The 21,812-nt window shown below is 41.2% G+C and overlaps 1 protein-coding gene across 1 annotated transcript in view; it reads right to left on the bottom strand.

Annotated features, from left to right (window-relative positions):
- Nucleotides 1–21,812, bottom strand: part of me1 (malic enzyme 1, NADP(+)-dependent, cytosolic) — a 70,000-nt gene that overhangs the window by 42,773 nt on the left and 5,415 nt on the right. The window contains exon 2 of the mRNA XM_044034876.1: nt 1,286–1,419. Within this exon, the coding sequence (XP_043890811.1) occupies nt 1,286–1,419 (134 nt within the window). The remainder of the gene's footprint in view (nt 1–1,285; nt 1,420–21,812) is intronic.

The following is a 21,812-nucleotide window of genomic DNA, read 5'->3' as shown; positions in this document are numbered from 1 at the left end:
TATTTATAATGCACAGACTGCTTTAAAGTCAACCTAATGAGTGAGTCAGACATAATCTATCATTGTAGCATGAGCGATCAACCAGCTCTGCTCTGTCAGCCTCCTTTCAGGCTTATTACCGCTGTCTTTGAGGTTACTGTATCATATATTATACACTGCGCTATTTTCATTGGCAAAGCCATTAACATCCACTTCCTCTGTTGACAGTCGTTGACACAGTCACAGTAGGTATTTAACCCACTCCGTCATCACACATCATAAAACAAATTTGTCAGAACAATTCAACCCCGCCCTTAAATTCCACTGTAAGATAAAAAAAAAAAAAAAACGTGGGAGTCCGGATAAGTGATTACAAGAGAATGGGAACCCGTGCAAGTTTGGAGGAATGGTCATAAAAAAATAAATGACAGCATCCAACAGTAAATACCAAAGAAGGATTAAGAGTCAGGGAGCAGTGTGCATGTAAACACAGCACGTTATAGGAGCAGCAGGCAAAGAGAAGCCCTTAATCCACTGCACCAACGCTGGAACACACTGCGACCGCAGTGACTGATTGTCACTGACATTGATAGGGCATGGGAATGGCAATGACAAGCTCATAATGACTGTTTGTGAATGTTGATGCCGTCATGTTGCTATGGTGGAAAACGAGGTGGCTATTATGAAGAAGTCAAATCCCTCTTGACCCTAAATCCTGTCTCGCACTCACTCATCCCTGACATCTGGAGTGACAGCTGACGGAGACGCTCGGCCGAGAGAGGCCGTTTCACAGACTGATAATATCAGGCCCTCAGCAGATATTTTTCAAAACCTTCAACCAGGATATGACTTCAGTTCTACATCAAAAGCCAGACTGAAATGTTAGCATGTGGTCCACTTCTTATATAATACTAAGAGCTACAACTCCCAAAAGTCTAATAAGACGTGTATAACTGAACTGACGTTTTCATTTGGTCGTGGTGGAGGTTATAAAAACACTCCGACGCAGATGAAGGCGCGCTGGGAGTCGACGGAGACGTAGGGGGAAAAAGAGAAGAGAACAATGTGGAGATTTGTTCAGCGAAATATACGGTGTTCGACGATAGCTGTAGCACTCGAAGGGCTGATCACTAATCTGCCGATCGTGTTTTGACAGCTTCCAGATGTTAAATGTCTCAGTGTCCACGTGGGCAGGGGACCCCCGTGGGGGGAAATGAGGCAAAATTCAACTCTGATGAGACAGAGGATAACACAGTAAGTTGTAACAGCGCCACTGGAAAGAGATCCCGTCCCGTGCCTGTCTTACCTGTCCAAGTCGTCTCTCTTCATGTCATAGTTCTTGAGCACTCGCAGCAGCTGGACGTCCTGACTGATGAAGCACGGAGGCAGCAGGCCATGGATCCCCAGCTGGAGACGCTCCTCCAGGGAGAAGGCCATGCCCTAAAAACACACAGACAAACTCCCATTAACCTCCACCATCCTAACACAGACAGAGAAAAACACAGAAGGAAGAGAACACCAAGTGGCAAATGTCTTGCTCAGGGTTTGCTCAGAGTAACAGTGGACTTTAGTGCTGTAGTTTGTAGTTTGAAGAAAAAAACCTGTTGACATCAGTCATCAATATATTTCATAACTTTGGTGAAAAAAAAAATCACTTGAAAAGATTTTAGAATTTGCAGGTTAAACTGTGCACCATTGCTAAAGTCACTAAAAGAAGCTCCACCACACAAGAAAAAGGCAGAGCTATACTTTTTTCACATCTGCGTATACGCACAGGACCACTAGCATCCACCTGTTGTGTATTACATCAAACACACATTTCCATTTTGAGAACCTCCAGTTTGATTCCACACAGTAACAAAAATTCCTTGTAGCTTTTCAGTCCACTTGGCGGCATGCTCTTGTTTGGGTCCAAAGAGACAATGAAGAAGAAAGTAACCATAACAAAACACACTTGAGGTTTAATGAGGAAGTCCCATACATGACTAAGTGTTCAAAGAATACGTGGATATACAAACGAGGGCTATTTCCTGGTGAGAAATCTCCAAAACTGGAACATGAGAACAACTATGCATGCGTGGAACGTTAGACGTGACACAGACCCGTGTTTAATCATGGTCTTGCACTGGCAAGCGGAAATGAGAAGCAGCTCTCCATGAACACAGCAAGTATGACCCTAAATAACAATCAAATTAATGCTGCTAATAATACTCCAGTCCAAGAAGAGATGCTAATCTGGGCCGGCTTAAATAAAAACTGCAATTTTAAAAATATACACTGGTGGAAAGCTATTACCAATCACGGTAATTGCAGCTCTCTTTCTATTCGCATACTCTCACATCTCGGCTGCGCGCTGAACACGGGAGTATTTTGGAAAGTATTCATCAATAGTTTCTGCTCGAACATTCCTGAGTGATGAGAGAAAAGCTGGTCCAATGCGTCTGATCTGTCATGGTGTTTGCTCCCAGAGGAGTTACGCTCAGTCACACTGTGTTCAGAGAGGCCGCCGTTAGCTCACACATGAGTGTGATGTCTGCTTTTGCCACTATCCCACATCTTCAAGCACACACATACACACACACACACCAAGGCCTGCTTCACTTTGTCCTTGACTTTGGCTTTTATCTGGCTCACCCTTGACCCCTGAATGGGAATGCTGAAAAACACACAAGGTTCAACATCAAGGTTCTTACCTGACCTCTGACTTGTGAGGTTTTTCCACAGAGTAGAGAATGATGTCACTAAAGAAAGTGAAATATGTATGGAAATAGTAAAAGAAGAAGCTTCACTTGCCCCTGTATTGTAAACAAACACTGTTGTTGCTGCTCACCCTCAGATATTCTCTAGCTCTGTCCGTCCCCTCGCTGTAGACGATTCATTTCATTACCCTCCAATAATATTGTTTCTCTTGTTCTCCATAAGGAAGCTACAGGCTCAGCAATCCATACTGCTCCTACATTTGATGAACATGGAAATCGACCAATATATCGCAAAACTTTACAGACCGAATATATATGATCCTTGTAATGAGTGATCCTTTTTACGAGTTTGGAAACAGCCAGAGTGGACATTATTCCAGACCTGCAGTATCTTGACATCTTCATCTTCCTGGTTAACTGCCATTCATGTGGCAAACAAGAGCATTCTAAATGCCATGTTTACATGAAGCACTTTTATTCCACTCAGGCTTATTTGTATCCATGTAAATGTAAATGCGACTGGTGCATTTCAGCGACTATGCTTCAGCTGCATTTAAAAAGTAAAGAAAATCTGTCCCCAAAGCCGGCACTGAGTCCATATTTAAAATGAGAACAGCATTTTCTACTATTCTCTGCAAGTCATGCATGATATAGTGGACATCTTTAATCCCTTTTCCATCTATGAAAGACCAGCGACTTGGGTAAACCTCAGCCTCAAAATGCCAGCTACTGTTACTGCCTGAGTGAGAGCTGCACTATCACTGTCTCCGTTTTTGGATCAAATCCATGGATGCTTGGCCCCGTCACCATGCAAACCTCGAGCCTTTCCAAGCCACCAGCACTTTCTGTGTGTCTGTCTGTGTTAAAACACGCCTAAGGTTGTAAAAATGGTGCTTGATCACCCAAGTCGCAGCAGGAGGAGGAAGAAGAAAAGCACATGGCACAGAATCAGGCACTGGGGAATAAAAAGTGCTGGGTTTGACGTCAGATGAGCCATCAATGCCCACCACAGACACACTTCCAAATTCTTAAAAGACTTAAATTACATTAACTTATTTTTGGCTTATTATTATTATTGCAGCATCTCTTGCGGGAAGGAGAATAAAAAAAAACTTACATTTTCTTTAAGGAATGTTGTGTTTATAATCTGTCATAATAGGGTAATAACATCCTTACTAGTTACTAGTAGATCATGTTTTGATCTAAATTATCTATAGTATGAATGCAAAAAGGCCATCAGTTATTTCAGACGCTGAAGTATGGGCCCAGTTCGTCTCCCTTTCGCCGAGGCCCGATGAAGTCTGTACTTAACGGGACCTCAAATAAGCAGAAGCAGCTCCGAATTACAACCTTCCTCAATTATCAAAAAAGATTTTCTATTTTTCAGAGAGCCAGCTGTTCACGTTAGGCTCCATGTGTGCTCACTGCACACTGCTGCTCCGCTGTCTGCCACAGCTGACCATGAGGAATATATGGAGAAAAGTCTTAAAATACATGAGGCGAACGAAGCTTAATGTGAGGCTGTAAAAACAAGATCCATTCCTCAAACTGCTCTTTCATTAGCCGAGATACACTCAAAGTGGCACTTTGTGGCACTTCCTTGTTCTCCTCCTGTGTGTGTGTGTCTTTCTTGACAAAATTCACACACACATTCACACACACACTAAAATCCTGAAACATGGAAAAACAGCAGGGAAAACATTAGAGAAACATGTGAGAAGGAGATGATTTCACAGCCAGTCAAACCGGAATTAAAGGACCAATGAAAATTGAACATGCTTACTAAGCACAATCACCCTCACAGTTCGATAAGGTCCACAAAGGCGGCCAGTGTCACATGTGAAATAGACACTTCGCAGAGCAAAGCATGGGAACTGCTGATGCCACTTTCACTCATCACTATAACTTTTGACCCGATAATTGTCCTCTCAACGCCTCTTTGTTCTCAGCATGTAAACAGGACTGTCAAATCATTTCCAAGGTGGACTGCTGGACTTCATTCAACACAGTTGACCTTCATAGACATCCAGGGATGACACTGTTGAGACAGTGTCATCCTTCACTGTCACTGAAAACATGAGTTGTGCTCAGTGGGAGCATAAGAAAAAACAAATTTTAGCCAAGTAAGTAAAGGCTCACCTTACAAAACCTAAGAATATGTTTAGAGCTGTTTTACACCGTTAAGACAGCTTTTTCTGAGAGGAAACTGAAATATGTGAGGCTTTCTAAACCACTGCACTCCCAACACCAAGTCTATAGAGAAAATAAGCAGGTTTACTTCATGGCTCACATCAGTACGTTTAAATGTTATTTTGTTACTTTGGGTGATTGAAATCGTTCGTTTGGAAGTGACAAACCTACCAAACAAGGCAGCAGTAGATCAGCAAACTCCTGAGTCACCGCAAGTTAAAAACAATGATTTTCTCCATGGACTCTTGAGTGGGAGGTTGAGTGGTTTACAAACTTCAGTTTGAAAAGCGCTAACTCTCCCACACCAAAGTCAAAAATGTTGGTATGTAAACTCTTCACAGACTTCATTTTCACAAAAACCACTTGAGTTTATGTTTTCCCTCGTGTCCCTGGTTCACACACGCTGGTTCACACTGTGAAGTATGGACCTAAAGGAGCCAATGTAAATGCATCATTCTGAGATGGATCAATTACAAATGTATAGGACACATTCTCAGAGCTCATCCAAAGCAAAACGATTTCCAAAAAAAGCACACACACACACACACAAATAGAGACTCGTGTATACACACAAACCACCCCTATGTTTGTTTGTCTGAATGCAGGTTTAGAAACGTTTGACTGCTGTATCGCTGGCATTCTCCCTCAGCTCTAAACGGGGCTGGGCAGGATAAACCCTCGAAAGCTTCCACATGTCCCTGACCACATCTGACGTGCCCGCACCCTGTGCCAACACATGAGATAGCCGCAGCTGCATGTTCCAGAAGCCGTGGTCACAAACCAAACCTGTAATCTACCCACTGGGCAGTGCCACCCCTTAACCTCGGAGTGATGCCATGCCCACCCCCGAAACAGCCCGCGGGGAGGAAAGAGCTTATTAGTTCACCAAAGGGACAAACAAGAGAGATGAACGAGCCCTTTTTGAAACCGATAAAAATGCCTTCCCGTGCTTCTCAGGGAGTTCAAAGAGTGGGTTTGTTACAACGTTGCAGCGTAAATGATTTTGAAAGTTAAACATTCTGCAGCCTCGGCCTTTTAATTTGTCTACTGCCACAACCAAGCAGGGCTGTGTCTAACAATGCAGGCTAACGGCACAACCACTCCCTTCATTACAGTTATCAGGAAAGTGTTTAAATTCCTTTATGCCAATGAAGGAGTGGCTTTCTTATCACAATCTTAACATGGCTCAGGCCCTAGTCTCACACACTTTGATGTTTTTGATGGTTGGATGTGTTCATGGCAGGAGTGGATACTTTGCCTAATGTGGGTTATCAATAAACAAGAGTCTTCTGATGCTGAATTCAATAGAATTCAACGGTGATCTTTTTTTTATTGTGTGATTCTGACCGACGAAAAGGAGAAAACTTATAACTCCTCCTTTGTTAGTTGTCTGTCTTTTTTATATCTATTTTAACCTAAAAAATAGTTTTATCCATTTCAACTTTGTTTAGTTTTGTTATTTTATTATCTGTTGTCTTGACTAGGTTTTCCTATGTTCCCAAAGAGTCCAACGTGGTGTGCAGAAAAGGTTGAATGCAACCAGAAAGGAAAACATGACAAAATTATCATAATATCTTATTATAAGGTGTACACATAAACAGTATTACAATAAAACTTGGAATGTCCTCACTGGAAATAAATGAAATAACCTCTTCCTTTACCACTATTTTTTTCCCTTTTTATATGTAGCAGAAATAAAGTTTTGTGACTCAGTGTGAGACTAAATAACATGGTTTGGACATTTTTGCCAACATGCTGACGAAGAAAACCTTAACCCAAAACGTTTAAACCATCGAAAGCCTGGTCCACTCTGTGGGAAGAGTTGAAAATGATGCAATTCTACACAAAATACATGACAGCTTGTGAGATTTGGGGAGATAAGACAACGTGGGAGAAGGAGGAGGGGAATTCTGCTCATAGTGAAACAACACAAAAATCCCAATTCCACAAAAAAAAACAGTTGGATGTTGGCTTGCTCCACCCATCCTCTTTCCCTGTGTGTTCACTGAGCTGCAGATTCAATGGAAGTGCCCTCTGGTCTGGGAGAAACAACCCCTATTGAGAGAGGCCTAAGCCTAACATGACAGCGAGGCCTTACCCCATTGAGCCACTCTCATCCACAGTTGCAGATCAGACAAGGAGACAAAAGCACACAGGCCTTCAACAGGGACCGGGCTCAAATGTTTGGCACCGTGATACGGGCCTGGTTGAGATGTGTGTGGTCACAGAGCACTTCTCTATTCAATGCTGTCTGGGAGAGGGAGGTCTTTCTTTTCAGTGATGAGAGCCGAGGCAATACAAGAGACGACCTGTTTATCAGTAAAACCACTTGCTGAAAGTGATGTCTAATGATAGCCATCTTAACCTCGCCTCTTCTCATTCGGCTGCCTTGCATTCACTCTGCATTTGTGCCACCACAGTTTATTTTGTAACATTTTTTGTCTATATGACATACTGATTCAATTCAGTATTTAATACAAAAAGTTCCAGGGGTGTGAATAGCTGGAAAAAACATAAATAAATGGAATGTAACACATTACATGACAACAGATAAACTGCATCAGTCACATTTAAAGGATATAAATATCATTAAGAGGTTAAAAAAAAGGTTTTAAAAAGACAGCTAAAAAAATGTAGGGGTAGTGTAAGAGGTACTGAGGATGAATAGTCAGTGTGTTAAATACAGAAATGATTGTTCAGTGTGCTGCCTGTTGAGAGAGGGAGATGAGATAACCGAAATGGGAAAGCCCATGAAAGACCTTCCAAGCGAAAAAAAAAATACATATATATATCTTTCAAACTGTGTGCTCTATTTTGGATCATTTCAGTGGTTTGCCATCGCTCTTTGATCATTTTTTGAGCGTAACGGCTATTCTGTTCTGCAACACCGCTTCTTGTGCTTACAGAAATACATCAGGGGGAATTTAGTGCCAAAAGAAAGGGTTGTCTGATAGGATAATTAATGCATACACAAGTATCACGTAACACCCCACTTTAAAAAAAAGAAAACACACTACCCCTTTAAAGCAAAAGGATTCTGCAAGCCACACACATTTCGGCGACAAGTCATCAAGTCACAAGTCATCACTTTGCAATAAGTCCCGGTCACAAATCACCCCAAAAAAGACCAAAATGTTACGTTTCAAAACCTGAAGTCATTATGTCGCCATTATGTCATGCTTTAAGAAGTCACCAGAATGAACCGTGTTGGTCAACAAAACGATCCGTGGGGAAACACCACCAAATTAAATGAACCACTGCACTAAACGGAAAACATGCATTTAGCCCAGGACATGTATGAATTGTTTATTATATTTTTGCCAGCCTGAATCCCATGAAAAGACCCAACCATGGATGCTGGTTTCCCTGCTTCCTTCTATCATGATTGATATTACTACTACTTGGAGGCCAGAGAGTGGGAAACTTTTGTGCTGGCAGCACAAAGGAGCATTTCAACAATGGCTGCCAATACAAAAGTTGACTTTGAATAAACCCGAACAGAAACTGCAGGGGACGGACATTTGCTTGACTCTGTGAGAGAGTTTTCTAGGCGGTTGAGTTCGCCTCCACAGTGTTGTTGCACCATGCTCCACTGTATCTGGATTCACTTCTGGAGGTGATGTCAGAGTTCCTCAGACCAGCAACCTCTCTGCAGCTGACCAAACAGGGAGCAGAGGTTGTTCCCATAAACACTGCCATGAGCGCCATCTATTCTACCCCACTATTACAGTACTGCCACATGTTCTACCACAGTGAAACCTGGACACATGCAGTCGTTGCAGTTAGAGGTGCAGCAACCAAGAGCTTTTCACTTTACTTGAATATGAATTGGTGCAATCAGCAAAAAGAAACTATCACATCCATGCAAGGAAAAGATGGGGATTTCAACTCAGCATTTAAGAATGTTCATGCCTTGAGGTCTCAGACATGCTGACTTAAACAACTTGGTACTTGACCCTGACTACAATATGTGCCCCAGACAGACGAAATCAAACTTAATGCCGGAGAAGAATAAATACAGAGAGTCAGCAGAAACCAAATTAGAAACTCGCTATCACAGAAAGCCTCCTGATGAGTTCACTGGTTTCTGTGGCAGTGACCTGCACTGGAGGGAGACTCTGGCCAACAGCTGGAGGAAAGACTGAGTCACCTGTTTATAAACACACACACACACACACACAAAAGCTTTACTAATACTAGAAGAACAACAGAAGAATGGTGAGTCTCTTTAAACCTGCTGCAGTAGATGTACCCAAACACCACAACGTCCTCATTGTCCTGCAGCAAACCCTGGCATCCTCATGTTTTATCAATAGTGACATGTGTGTCTAGACTCTGTAAAAACATCTGCTGGGAGTAGGAGGGTGGGCAGCCAAGTGGAATGACAAAGTTATCCCATAGTTATCATAGCTAGGATTAGAGGACATAGTCCAAAGATGAGAGAAACGGTGGGCTGAAGTGTGACAAAAATACAGAAAAAAAGAGCGGGGACAAAAACAAAGATAGCGGGAGGGTGGTTTACTCTTTATAAAAGGTCAAAGGTAAGCTCATGAGGCCACTGGCATCTGGCTGATGGTGTGAATAGTTGTTTCAGGCTTTCATCAGCCAGCCGACCAAGTTTGTTATATAACAGCAAAACCACCAGAACACTCACCAGCACCACCACCACACACAGCAGAACCTCTCTCTCTGGTGCTGCCACGTAGAGGGAGAGAGAGAGGGAGAGAAAGAGAGAGATGAGAAAGAGAGATTTTGAGTGTTTAGTAAACTAGCACTTAAGCACGAAAATGATTAATTGATACACACAACAGGAAGCAGAACAGATCGCATCTGCCTGCAGTCACCAGCAGGAAGTCTCTGCAGATGAAAGAAAACTAAATCCTAAATATCAAAATACACTATGTATGCAACATCCCTATAGTCTGATTTTGTTCAGGAGCCTTTGTTACAATAAATGAATCCCAGGTCCTTTAAGGAAATGTTGAAGTAAAGTATAGAAACTGAGCATGTGATCAGCAGCTTCACTTCTTAATATTGGCGTTGACCTCCAGAGACTTGAGCAAGGAAAAGGAAAGTGAGCAGGTGTTAAACCTCCATGGCGCTGTCTTTTCGTGGTCTCCAATGCACAGAAGAGGCAGCCAATGAAACCCAATGGAGTGATGCGTGATGTGTTCTCATTTGCTCTCTCACATTTTCACATTAGATAAAGGGAATAGGTGAGTGCTGAAAAGGAAAGAGAGAGAGAAAGAGCTAAATGGATGCATTCAAATATGTGTGACTGAATGAAAGTAAGCACTGGACTGGTTTATATCCAAAACAAATACTGACCCTCATGCTCAAAGTGTTGACCCCTTCCCTTTAACAGTCTCTCCTCTCTATCCAGACATGTCTGTCCCTCCATCTATCTCCTCTCTTTCCACTTGAGATGTTTGGATCATTGCTGTCAATCACCCAGCTGTTGCACTAAACATCTCTCAGGCTATGCGGGTTTTAGGATCAGCATCGGTGTCAATCATCTAAATCGAATGCCCAGACGGAACCCGCTCACAGATGCTCTTGCGTTTCACAAAGGTAATTTCTGCAGAATTTGTGGTAAACTTAAACCATATTTTTAAAGAAAAAAAAATGGGCCCATGTTTCCACAGGCATGCAGTTCCTAATTTGAAGGAAGCAAGCATGATGGCATCAGTGCACTCATTGTTCCTAGTGAACGTAGCAGTCATCCTACACTCTATAAATCCTATAGATACAACAGCTCAGTTAAAGTGACAAGAGGTACAGAAATGTGCAAGGGCATAATAAGTAAAAAGAAAATAAAAACGTAAGAATAAGAGTAAGAGTAGAATAAAATAAAATACAATATAGTAGAAAAGAACGCTCTAATATAGAGTAATAAAGTAGAGATAAAAATAAGATAAGAATGCACAATATCCAAAAATGTACACACAGTGTAGAAAAAGACTAAACCAAGATGTGCACTCAGTACAGAAAAAAAAAAACATCCTGAATATGAACACTGAAGAAATAAAATAAATGATATAATAATAAAAATAGTTAGATCTTAAAATTATTGTTTTGCCCTCTTGTTCTTCAAAATAAGTCGAATTTCTGCATATTATTTAATCCTAAATTTCCTAAAGTAGAATTCCTGCTCTGCTGCAAGGTTGTATTTTCAGGGTAAGCAGAGGTTAAGTAATTTCCTGAGGTTACTTTAGTTGAACCTGAACCTGAGACCCTCAGCTAGGATGTGACTACATTCATCACCCTGTTTTCAAACTGTTAACTGCAGCCTTTGCCTCTTCATCAGCGGATTTCTCTGAGCCTCTCCTCTACAAAAAAATATATTGGTCTAAAGACAAAAATGTTAGTCTAATATCTGCTTAGGTTTATGATAGTGAGGAAACAATCATCTGTGTGGAAATAACTCAATCAGGGATTCCTCTGAAAGTCGAGCAAGGAAAGAAAATCAGCTCATTCAATGAAGCAGGCACAGAGTAGAACACGTATGTTCACTGGCAGTCCGCGAGAACAAAAACAAATGAAAGCACATGGCCACTAAAATTGGAAGGTGTCAAAGAGCCTGAAAAGTCCAGAGTCCTGAGTTAGGTTTGCTTTAGGAACATATCAGAGGCAGATTTCTGTCCTCATTTCCCATGGAGGCAAATAAAAACGTCTCCACACTAATTTCAACACAGCACACATGCCCCAGAATCACATGCCAGATGTAAGCTGTATAACTCCATCACTAGACCTATATCATGCACCATTTTCTTTCCCTTCCTGTTGCCATTTTTAAAATCACAGTTGTTACGGAACATAAAAACATTCCAGCTACATCCAACTTCCTCCTCAGGTACAAATGTTGCACGCAACCTCCCTTTCCAGTCGACCATTACAACATCCAGAGAGTTTTTAGCATCTCCAAAAGGCAGATGTCTGAATAATTGTTGCAGTTGTTCTGCTGCAAACACATTTTTTAGAGAGCTTTGGAGAGAGATTAATTAAGAGGTTAGGTCTATATCAGTCCTCAGCAGCAGCTTTTTCAACTGGTCTGAAGTCAAAACAGTATTGTGTTGACATCATTTGATTGTAATATTAATGAAGTATGGTTGTCGTAAAATCTCACGGCACATCTGGGAACCACTGGTCCACAGCATGTGAATGAGTGCGATTGTGCACATGGAAAATTATCATATTATTATAAAGGTCATTAACACTATAAAAGTGTATTTAAGTACAGACCACATACCACTTACTACGTTAACAGAAGACTCTAAATTGACCGTGTTAATGGTTGTTGTCAGCTCAGTTGAGATTGGCTCTCTCATATAAAAAGAAAAGAAAACAGATAAAATCAAACAGCAAACTCTTCCCCCGACATCAAAATGATGATGGGTGCAGCCAGGTCATTATCCACAGTGCTCATGACACCTGACCTAAAACAAACAAGCGCAGGGAAGCAGTGCAGCCATTTCACTCAGGCCACCTTGAGGGACTTAAGTGTTTCCTATCACTGAAAAGCAGGAGTGAACATTTTCTTAAATGGTCCTAATTGTGCAATGAGAATAAATGGGAGGTTTATTTAAGGGCCGTGCCTTTGGCTGCAGGTGCCGTGTCAAAGAATGGAAAACCTTGCGAAACCTCAATCTGCACGTGCCACGTTCACATGCATTAATGCATGTGCATGGGTTTAACTTGCGTGTCTGTGTCCACTTGGTGTACAGAAGGCAACCTTGAAAGACTCCAGAGCAGGTCCCCACGGTGTTCAAGGAGAAGTACCCTCTCTTTTTTGGAAATTCCATGACAAATGGGTCACAATGAATCTCCTGTAGAGCCTTCACTGTACAGTAAGACCTACATTTGCACAAGTGCACTAAAAACCACTACATAACAGGAAAAGAGGTGACAGATTGTTTCTTTGATTCATTTAACGTCTTTAATCAACAGCAAAAGTGCTTAATGACAAACTCAATTAAAAATAAAGATACATATACTAAATAAGGCTCAAAACGGTCCCCAAAACTTGTTGCTGTGTGCTTCCACCAACCTGTCAAATTGCAGTTTACACCCATGTCTTTCCTTCGATTTGATTAACATATTTGACACATGTTTTTATACACTTAATATATTAATACCAGAATTATCGTGAATACTTGTTTTTTACAGTCATGTTGGCTGACATACTTCCAGAAGAGGAAAAAGAGGCAAACAAACTTGAAAAAAAAACTCCCACCAGGCCGTGAAAATATCACGTTCACAAGGTCACAATGAGCTTGTGAACCTTTGACCGTTGACCTCAGATTATTCTCACAGTAGGAAAAAGTGTAAGGATTGCCCCCTTTCTATTCAGGAGCCCCAGTAATCCACCAGAGGAAGTCAGCATGCACAACAAGAAGACGGTAAAACTAAAGGATTTTAAGAGTTTCAACTTTTTTTCCTACCGAAAAAAGCCAAAACATCTAAAACAAGGCCACTGCATTAATTTCATTAATTTTGCAAAACTGGAGAAACATTCCCTGCGAAGTCAAAAAGAGAAAATGCATATGTGCCTCATTACCAAAGGTTACTTTGGACCGATTTAAATGCGGTATATAGCAAGTGTGAAGCTGCAATTTCTCAATGTCTAGCAACATATTTTCATTTCATTTGTCAGGTACTTCATTAGCCAAAACTAATGTTTCTGGTTTTCACATACATGTTCTCCATTGCAGGTTTCTCATTTTATTTTCCAGAGGGGGATATATTGACATTGTGATATGACATTACATATATGCTGTGAGTGTTGGATTGTATCCACATCACACACTTCTACTGCCACATACCGTCTGTTTAACTCTTGTTTTTCCATCGCTTTCATAATGACACTCTTTATTAGCCCGTGTCCTCTGGTGGCTCACGAAGCACTCAAAGACAGCTCATTATCTCACATCTCTCCTTCTTTGTTTTAGTACATCAGTGAACAGTGACGGACAGGACTGCACGTTGAACGCAATAAAACTGCCAAAGGGAGACACACCAGAGCAAGCACCTGTATGAAGAACCAAACAAATGGTTCATTCAGTGTGCGACAGCAGGACTGAGAAGTCTGAGGTTATACACTGATTCTGTACATAAAAAAAGTATTAAATCATAGATAAAAAAAAATGCTTGTAATTTTAATGTGAGACCTGAACATTTATTTAATGGAAATTCTTCTAGTGCAAGTCAGCAGTCTGAACATTTAACCTGCAGTTGACTTCATGACGGTTATAATTCATGGTCCATGTCTAACCTGTACATTTACCCCTTGTCCCTCCCTCATACATGGCACAGGAAAAAAAAGTGCAAGAATGTACTATAGGGATTTATGGTAATAATTATGTATGAAACGCACAAAGGCGCTGTTAATAATTCCAGTAGTGGAACGGAAGTGGCGCCTCACTGTGTACAGATTGTATAAAGACTTCGATAAAAGAGCCAGGGATTTCAACAAATATTTGACTCCAGGTGTGTTTGCGTTCTTTTGACCAGATTCTGACGCTTTGTTATCTTTCAATGGGTAATCTTGATCTACTTCCTGGAAGCCATACAGCTCAGTAAATGGCCACATATTATCAATGCTTAAATGAAGGTAAATAAAATGAAGTAAAAGAAAAGGCATTGTCTTGATGGTTGAACATTTAATTCAACTGGTTAAACAAACTGGTTAATTTAATTAATACAAATAAATAAAGCTTTTCATGTAACTTGTTGACTTAAGCTTGAATAAACATACTTAATTTGTGTGTTACCGATATATATAAATATCTTTTTTCACTGCAAAATGTACTGCTACTTATTATTTTGTGTCCAAGTAAGCTTTCACTCATTGACTCAGCAAAGGTCAAATGGTTCCCATCTGGTTCCTGCTAACATGGCAGGCCTAGCAGGGTTCAAGAGGATTGTCCTGCTAATAAAACCCTTTAAATTCATCCTTTCCTTTCAGGAGGAAGGGGAAAAGCACACGTCAGCTCCCATCCATCTCCTCTCAGGATCCTCCTGCTAAGCTTTTCCCAGCAAATGCCTGCATATAAATGTGCCGTGGAAGACCTGCATGTGCCCTCTTGTCCCTAAACAACTGTGGTCATTAGTAGGCCGGCTCAACAGAACTCGACCTTTGTTCAAAGGGCCAAGCACATTCATCAGTAAGATCACTAATGTTTTCGCTATCCATACAACTGTGACGCGTCAATAGTGCTGTCAGACGGTACAGCACTGAGAAGAAGCACGCTGACAACAAAATGAGGCTTAATCAAGGCAGAAATTGACCTTTGTGCTGATCTGTAAAGTCAAGTTTTTTTGGTTTGGCCTCCTATCGCTCTACTTGTTTCATCTAAATTACAGATCTAAACTGGAAAGCGCTCAGAGAGCACAAACCTCCACCAACACAAAAAACGCCATATCTTGCAATGTACACAGGAAAAAGATCCCATATCCACCCACTTAATCAGATCTGCTTTAAAACTGCACCACACCTCCTGCTAACAGACAAATAAAAACAAATAAGACAATCAGACCAACAAACAAAACATGATCACCTGGTGTGGGAAATTATGGTGGTGACATGACCCATTTCTGACCCAGTTGGCTGAAGGTGTGCGGGAGGTAGAAACCAAGAAGGCAATATTCAAAAGGCCCCAGGTTTCACTCCCTTTCTCAGAGACAAGGATAAGAGGAATATTGGCCAAGGTGAGCAGGTCAATCTATTTGTCTGCAATGCTACTGGCTCAAAGATGGTTCAGGAGAGGGTTCCTGTAAAGTTGAGCCATGACTGGTGATCAAATTTTGCATATATTATTTTTTTACTCCATTATATGCATTTAGAGACCTGAACTGACCCTGGCAACTAAGTGCTGCTGCAGCAATGTAAACATGTGTTAGCTTCTTGGCTAACACAGGACTCCACAGCATGTGTTGAGATGCAGCAGTTACATTAAGGTCACTTAAGATGTTTTCACACAGTCCAGCTAAACCTGAATTTGATCCATTTTCGACCAAATAAAGTGCACCAAACCATTATTCTTCATAGTATGCTGGAATTATTCATTTGTGGTGGGGATTCGATGCAACCTCAATACAACCAAACTATTAGGTATATCCATAGGTTTGAGTTCTTGGGTGAATATATACTTGACACATGCTGTCAAAGATTCTGTAGAAGAAGCTCAGACATATACGCACAATAATTCAGAACACTGGACCCATCTTCCATGTTTCTTTACTCTGATTCCAGGCTCAAAGAGTTTGTAGTCATGTACTTTGGTTTTATCTTACCAACATGCTCCATGATATATGTGAAAGAGAATGTCCTTCAACTAGTGTAACCAGTAAAACGTGTGTCATGGCATGTAAAACAAAAAAAAAAACTCTGAGGAACCAAATGCAGTTTCAGAAATGAACAAAAGACTCAAAAAGCTAAAACTCAGACCAAAAGATCAACAGAAACACGAGGAGCAGGCCTGAAACACATAAAAACCAGAGCAACAGACAGGACAAACAAAATAAAATGGAACAAACAAAGCAAAATTAACCAAAACAGCACAGAGATTGAATACACAAGGGTGGCAGGGACAATCAAACACAACGTACACACAGGGAAAAAACTTCAAAATAAAACAGGTAGCAAAGAAAACAGAACTAGATCCCAAGATCATTCAGGGGTTAAGACATTATGTAAGTCTTGCTGTGTTAAAACAGGGACCTCAGGGTCCATTAGGCACAATAATCAGCTGTGAGAAAACAAGAAAAATACACTCGCTTTTTGTGAAATACAATGGCTGCTTGTTATTTCAACTGTAATCGAAATCCATATCACCTGTCATTGATTTAACTCTGTCATGGTGTGGGTAAGCAATGTATTTACAAAATTATGGGCGATCTTATCTGTTTGAACTTGTGTAACTTCTAAAAAACGAGTAATGAGACACTGTATAACACATAAGAGACTGTTAGATATTATGTGTTTCTACTCTTCTGCAGCCAAGTCACTGCTTCACATTAGTGCCAAATTTTATTTTTACATTTTCTACCCTATCATAATCATATATTTAATATCATTTTGCATATGTTGGACTATAGTTCTCTTGATTTCCGAGCTGTATCTACATTTTAATTTGAGGCAAATGAAAATATGCCGTATTTCTGTATTCAAGTTTTGTGTTTCAATCCCCCAAACTTCACTCACATTATTATGAGAACTATCACCATGGATTACAACAGCACATCTATTGTCTCAATCTGCCATTAGTGAGAGCAGACAGCATCTTGGCTTCTAATTTACTTCTCACTTTCATGAGTCATGATCCCCACCGAGCAAATCTGAGCTCTGAGGCTGCCTGAATGAAGCATCTCAAATTCCTCATCCAGAGCAAATAGGGGCTCCTTAAATCAAGCGGTGTCAACTTGTGAATGTACAGACACGCTTGTTGGCCAAACAGCCTTGAAAACCAAGCCACTGTTGACTTAGGGAGGGCAGCCTTGAGTGGGTGGAGGTAGTGGACATGTTGGGTTCTTCAAAGGCAGCCAATCCCCTTGAGGCAGTCTTTTCATGCTGAACAGTCAAGGTCCCTTAGGAGCCTGAGTGTTGCTGGGATTGAGTCCAAGCCTCTAAAGAAATCTGTAATTCTGTAAGGCATTGGATTCATATTTTTGGCCAAGTGGTGCCTCTGTATTCATTGGTCATGTCCTGGTTACAGTCTTTTGCTGGACATGTCTGACTGCACTATTTGTGATGACAGAAGCTCATTTGTGTTGTTTTTATCGTGAAGCAGGAACGCAACAAATGAGACAATAAGTTGAAGCAAAAAAAGCAAAACCCATACTGTCTTACACACGTATGTGTATAAACATAGTACACGGTGAAATGTTCATGGCTAAACCATCTTAATAGCACAGGAAATCCTCAATTAATCTGTTTGTGGTCTCACACAGGGCCAGTCCTATTTCACAGTCTGTCTAACTGCCTACTTCTGAAAGCAATTCCAACAAGAAACAACAAAGATATTTTAGTATTAACCACCAGGGGAAATAAAGTTACATTTGCATTAGCCCTCGCTCTGTTCTAGAACTGACCTACAGCCATGTCCCACTCGACTGCAAGAGAGGCATCATTACTCAGATATATGGATATGTCAAGCTAATGTACTGCTGATTCCTTAAATGCACCCAGACAGTAAAAACAAGAGGAGAAAGGTTTGGTCTCTTCACAAAGCAACAACTTTTCTTCTTTTAAAACACAGGAAAAGACCATGACACTAGCGGCAGCAATGCAGAAGCCCATGGTCAGTGGTCAGAGAGAAGCAGACACAAGCCACACAAGAGTTTTTTATTAGCTGCCATGTTTGTTTTGGCTCAATTGGAAGGCAGGGATATTTGTACCAACTCATGCTATATTACTTTGTGTAAAACATCCTTTTCCAAAAGGATTTATTTAACAGAACATTCTAAGAAATGGCATACCTCAATAGCCTGCAATGGCCTCCAGTATTATGACTCTCTCAGTACTGACTTTATATTGGTCAGTCACAGTTCCTGAAGGACGAACTTGATATGAAAATGGTTGCCATTCGTTTGGAATTAAAAATGCCAATGTTGGTCTAACCAGCTGACATTCTTACATTTTCTTTTTTTCGCACACACACATCACTAATATTAACCTCTACCATGGACCTGCAACTACCCAAATCCTGTCAATCAACAAAGATCTGTCATACTGATATCCATCTCCCATACTTTGAGGAAAACCATTTGCACATAATGGTCATACATCCACTACCCTGCACAAGGCTGAAACTAAATACTACCTTTAAATTCTTGCCGATGTCTGTTACAACAGTTAGAGCCCTTCACCGCTCATCCAACACTCATCCACTCGTCTAATATAACAGACAAAGGTGGCAGCAAGGAAGAGAGCAGACAGCAGGGGCTGAAAGAAGAGGGATGCTTGAGATGAGCTTCATAGGAAGGTGACTAGGCTCAGACTGTCTCCCCTTTTCTGTCTGGGACAAGGTAATGACTTCTCCATTGTGCTCGCATGAATGAGGGCCATCTTACAAAAACACAAAGATGAGCAGAGGAGATAGGGTTATTTCTAGGGGCCTGCTGCTGAATAAACACACCATCCGAAGTGTGTGAGTGTGCACGAGCAGTTGAGCTGATAGCATGCTCATATTACGCCGAGTTAACTTAAACCAATTCAGAGGAAAACACTGATAAAAAGCACTTAATGTGTGTGTGCGGGTTTACAATCTATTTTGTGTCAGACAATGTCAGACAATGTGTTCACGCATGCATACATGCATGCTTGTATTTAAAGATCAGGTAAGGAGGCCATTTATTGGAGGAGAATAAGGGGGGCACTTTCTTTCAGTCTGGCTGATCCACTCCAGTCCATCAGAGGAATGTCTGGTCACTAGCACTGCGTGCGGTCCACCTGAAACACCTGGCCACACCTGGGACAAACCCACACACACACTCAGACAGTGTGCACACATATTCACAGATACCTGTGGTCCACCTAAGGAGGGAGACTGACAAGTGCAGCTGCTCTGTATGAAGCCTGAACAGAGAAAGGTTTGTCCCACTTTCACCGCTCGTTTAAACTTTGCCTTGTAATCTGATGACCAGAACCATCAAGTTCAACCCCGCAGTCATCCACCATGAAACATCCAGGTATACGCACACATTGATCTGCAACAAGATTTCTGCCCTGTGATGGTGAAGATATATGTCAGAAAGTTGCAGCACAGCAACACGGTTGCGATTGAGCGACAAAGCCACAATGCACGTTGATTCAATTTAATGGTATACTTAATCATTTGGGGAAATACATCATTAACTCAATATCTGGGAAACAGACCTGGCTTCATATTTATAGTACAGAAACAAATGTGATATCAGTGTTCTCATCTCTATTAGCATAGCTTGGCCTAAACTTAAAGCAGACCAAACTCATGCACAGCAGTACTTCAGAATAAATCCAAACCTAGGCTCATAAGTTTTACTGGATGAAAACACTGGAGGGAAAGTGAATCAGGATCGTTAAAAGCGGACTATAACGATGGTCCTTTGGGGAGCGTGAAATGTCTCAATTTCATACAATCCACTCAAAATTTTAGCCAAGAGTCAACTCTGTGGTCATGTACGTGCAGGAACAAGATATTGTGCCGATCTCAGCAACTTGTTTGAAACAGGTTTACAATTCAGAACAAGCACCAGAGGTATTATATATGTTGATTATATATATTATTATATATATATTATATATATGTTAGCACCTGGGCAGATTCTGAGTATTTCTGAGTGAGAAATGATTTGATGTTTTCAGAAAGTGAATAATCATATCTGTGGTGTGGAGAGACGAGCGAGAGCGAAACGCAGTAGATGAGCAGCCAGTGTGAACATGTGATCAAGCAGCAATGCACATGCCAAACACATCCATCCAGTTACACTCACACACAGGGGTGAGAAAAAAAGATGGTGATCTTGAAAACAAAAAACCTCCTGGAGTGTTTGAAAGCAGCTGTCACTGCTTTCATTACTGTAAGATAGTCACACACTCCCTCTCGTTTCATGTCATATCAATATTATTATCTAATCCTCCGACATCTGTCCTATTTAGCATCATTAAGTGCCCACTGATCTGTCATCGCAGACATCCGTCAGAGGATTTTCCCTAACATGTAAGAGGTTGACCGTACAGTACGACGGATGGGGCCAAAGACTGCAAACCTTCAGACCGATAATTTTAGAAAGATTTCCAAGGGCCATGGGAACTTCGGGCTAACCGCACAACAAGGCTGTAATACATCATCAACACAGAAAACTGTCCTCGCAGAGCTTTCCCAAGTGTTGACAGTGCAGAAAACAAACTCGGTCCTCATGTCATGTTGACATGGTGACTCAGAGGGAAATATACTCTCCAGACTTCACTGGCTCCACTCAGTGCCAGATCATCAAGCTGCATTATCACTGCAGCACATTTTAAAAAAACGCTTACATCATGATATCAAAGTGCATGCAGTATCAGACTTCAATAATAAAGATCGGCTGGAGCACACCGTTCCACGTGTAACACTTCAAACAAATCAGTCAAAGCACGACAACAAACGAGAGAGACAAACAGAGACTGCTACAGAAATCTTTGTAAAACCTCAACATATTTGTTGCCATCTGTTTGTTTATAGCGAAATTGGTTTATTTCTTAAGAAGAATGACGATTAGGAGGAATATAAACCTAATGGAAAGAGAAATGGAATCTTTTTCTGGGAGCAAAAGTTGATGAGCGTACCAAACCAGAGTTAAACTGCAAGCATAATGACTTCCAGTTGCAACAGTGGTTTATCAGGACTGCCGCTATTTAGCGTTCCAGCCCATCGTCAGTGCCCAATCAGATACACAGCATTAATACTCAGCTCTTTCCAAGAACAGAGATTGTAAAATGGTAGTGTTTGATCCGACAAACCATCAAGCAGCATCATATGTGAAGCCTGTGGTCACGAATGGAGCATCCAATTACTGCGCTGTCTGGGCTCTCAGCTTTATTTAGCGTTCAGAGTCTGACATAACGCATAATGCTCGGGAGTTTGAAAACTTTAATAAACAAAAACTTACTGTTTAATCAAGGGGATCCATGTGTGTTCTCATGGGATTTAGCACTAAATAGCATGACTGGCAGCACCATTTTTCACTCAGGGGCCTACTGTATACTGTGAGTGCAGTGGCACTGCAACAGGGCAGGCAACTTAGGCAATTGCCTGGGGCCCTGAGGTAAGAGGGAACCTCAGTGAACTGCTGAAAACAATTATGTGAGAAATCCCTTCAGTCTTATGACCGACTTGAGGAATCTATAAGACACTGTGGTTTGAAACCCCTAACTAGACCCAATGAGCTTAGGTTTGGTTCTATGTGGGGCCCCATCAGGTCCCT

This window comes from Solea senegalensis, linkage group LG9 (assembly GCF_019176455.1).
Source record: "Solea senegalensis isolate Sse05_10M linkage group LG9, IFAPA_SoseM_1, whole genome shotgun sequence".
NCBI classification, from domain to species: Eukaryota; Metazoa; Chordata; class Actinopteri; order Pleuronectiformes; family Soleidae; genus Solea; species Solea senegalensis.
Note: the sequence above shows the minus strand (reverse complement) of the source record. Positions and strands in the feature narration are given on the sequence as shown.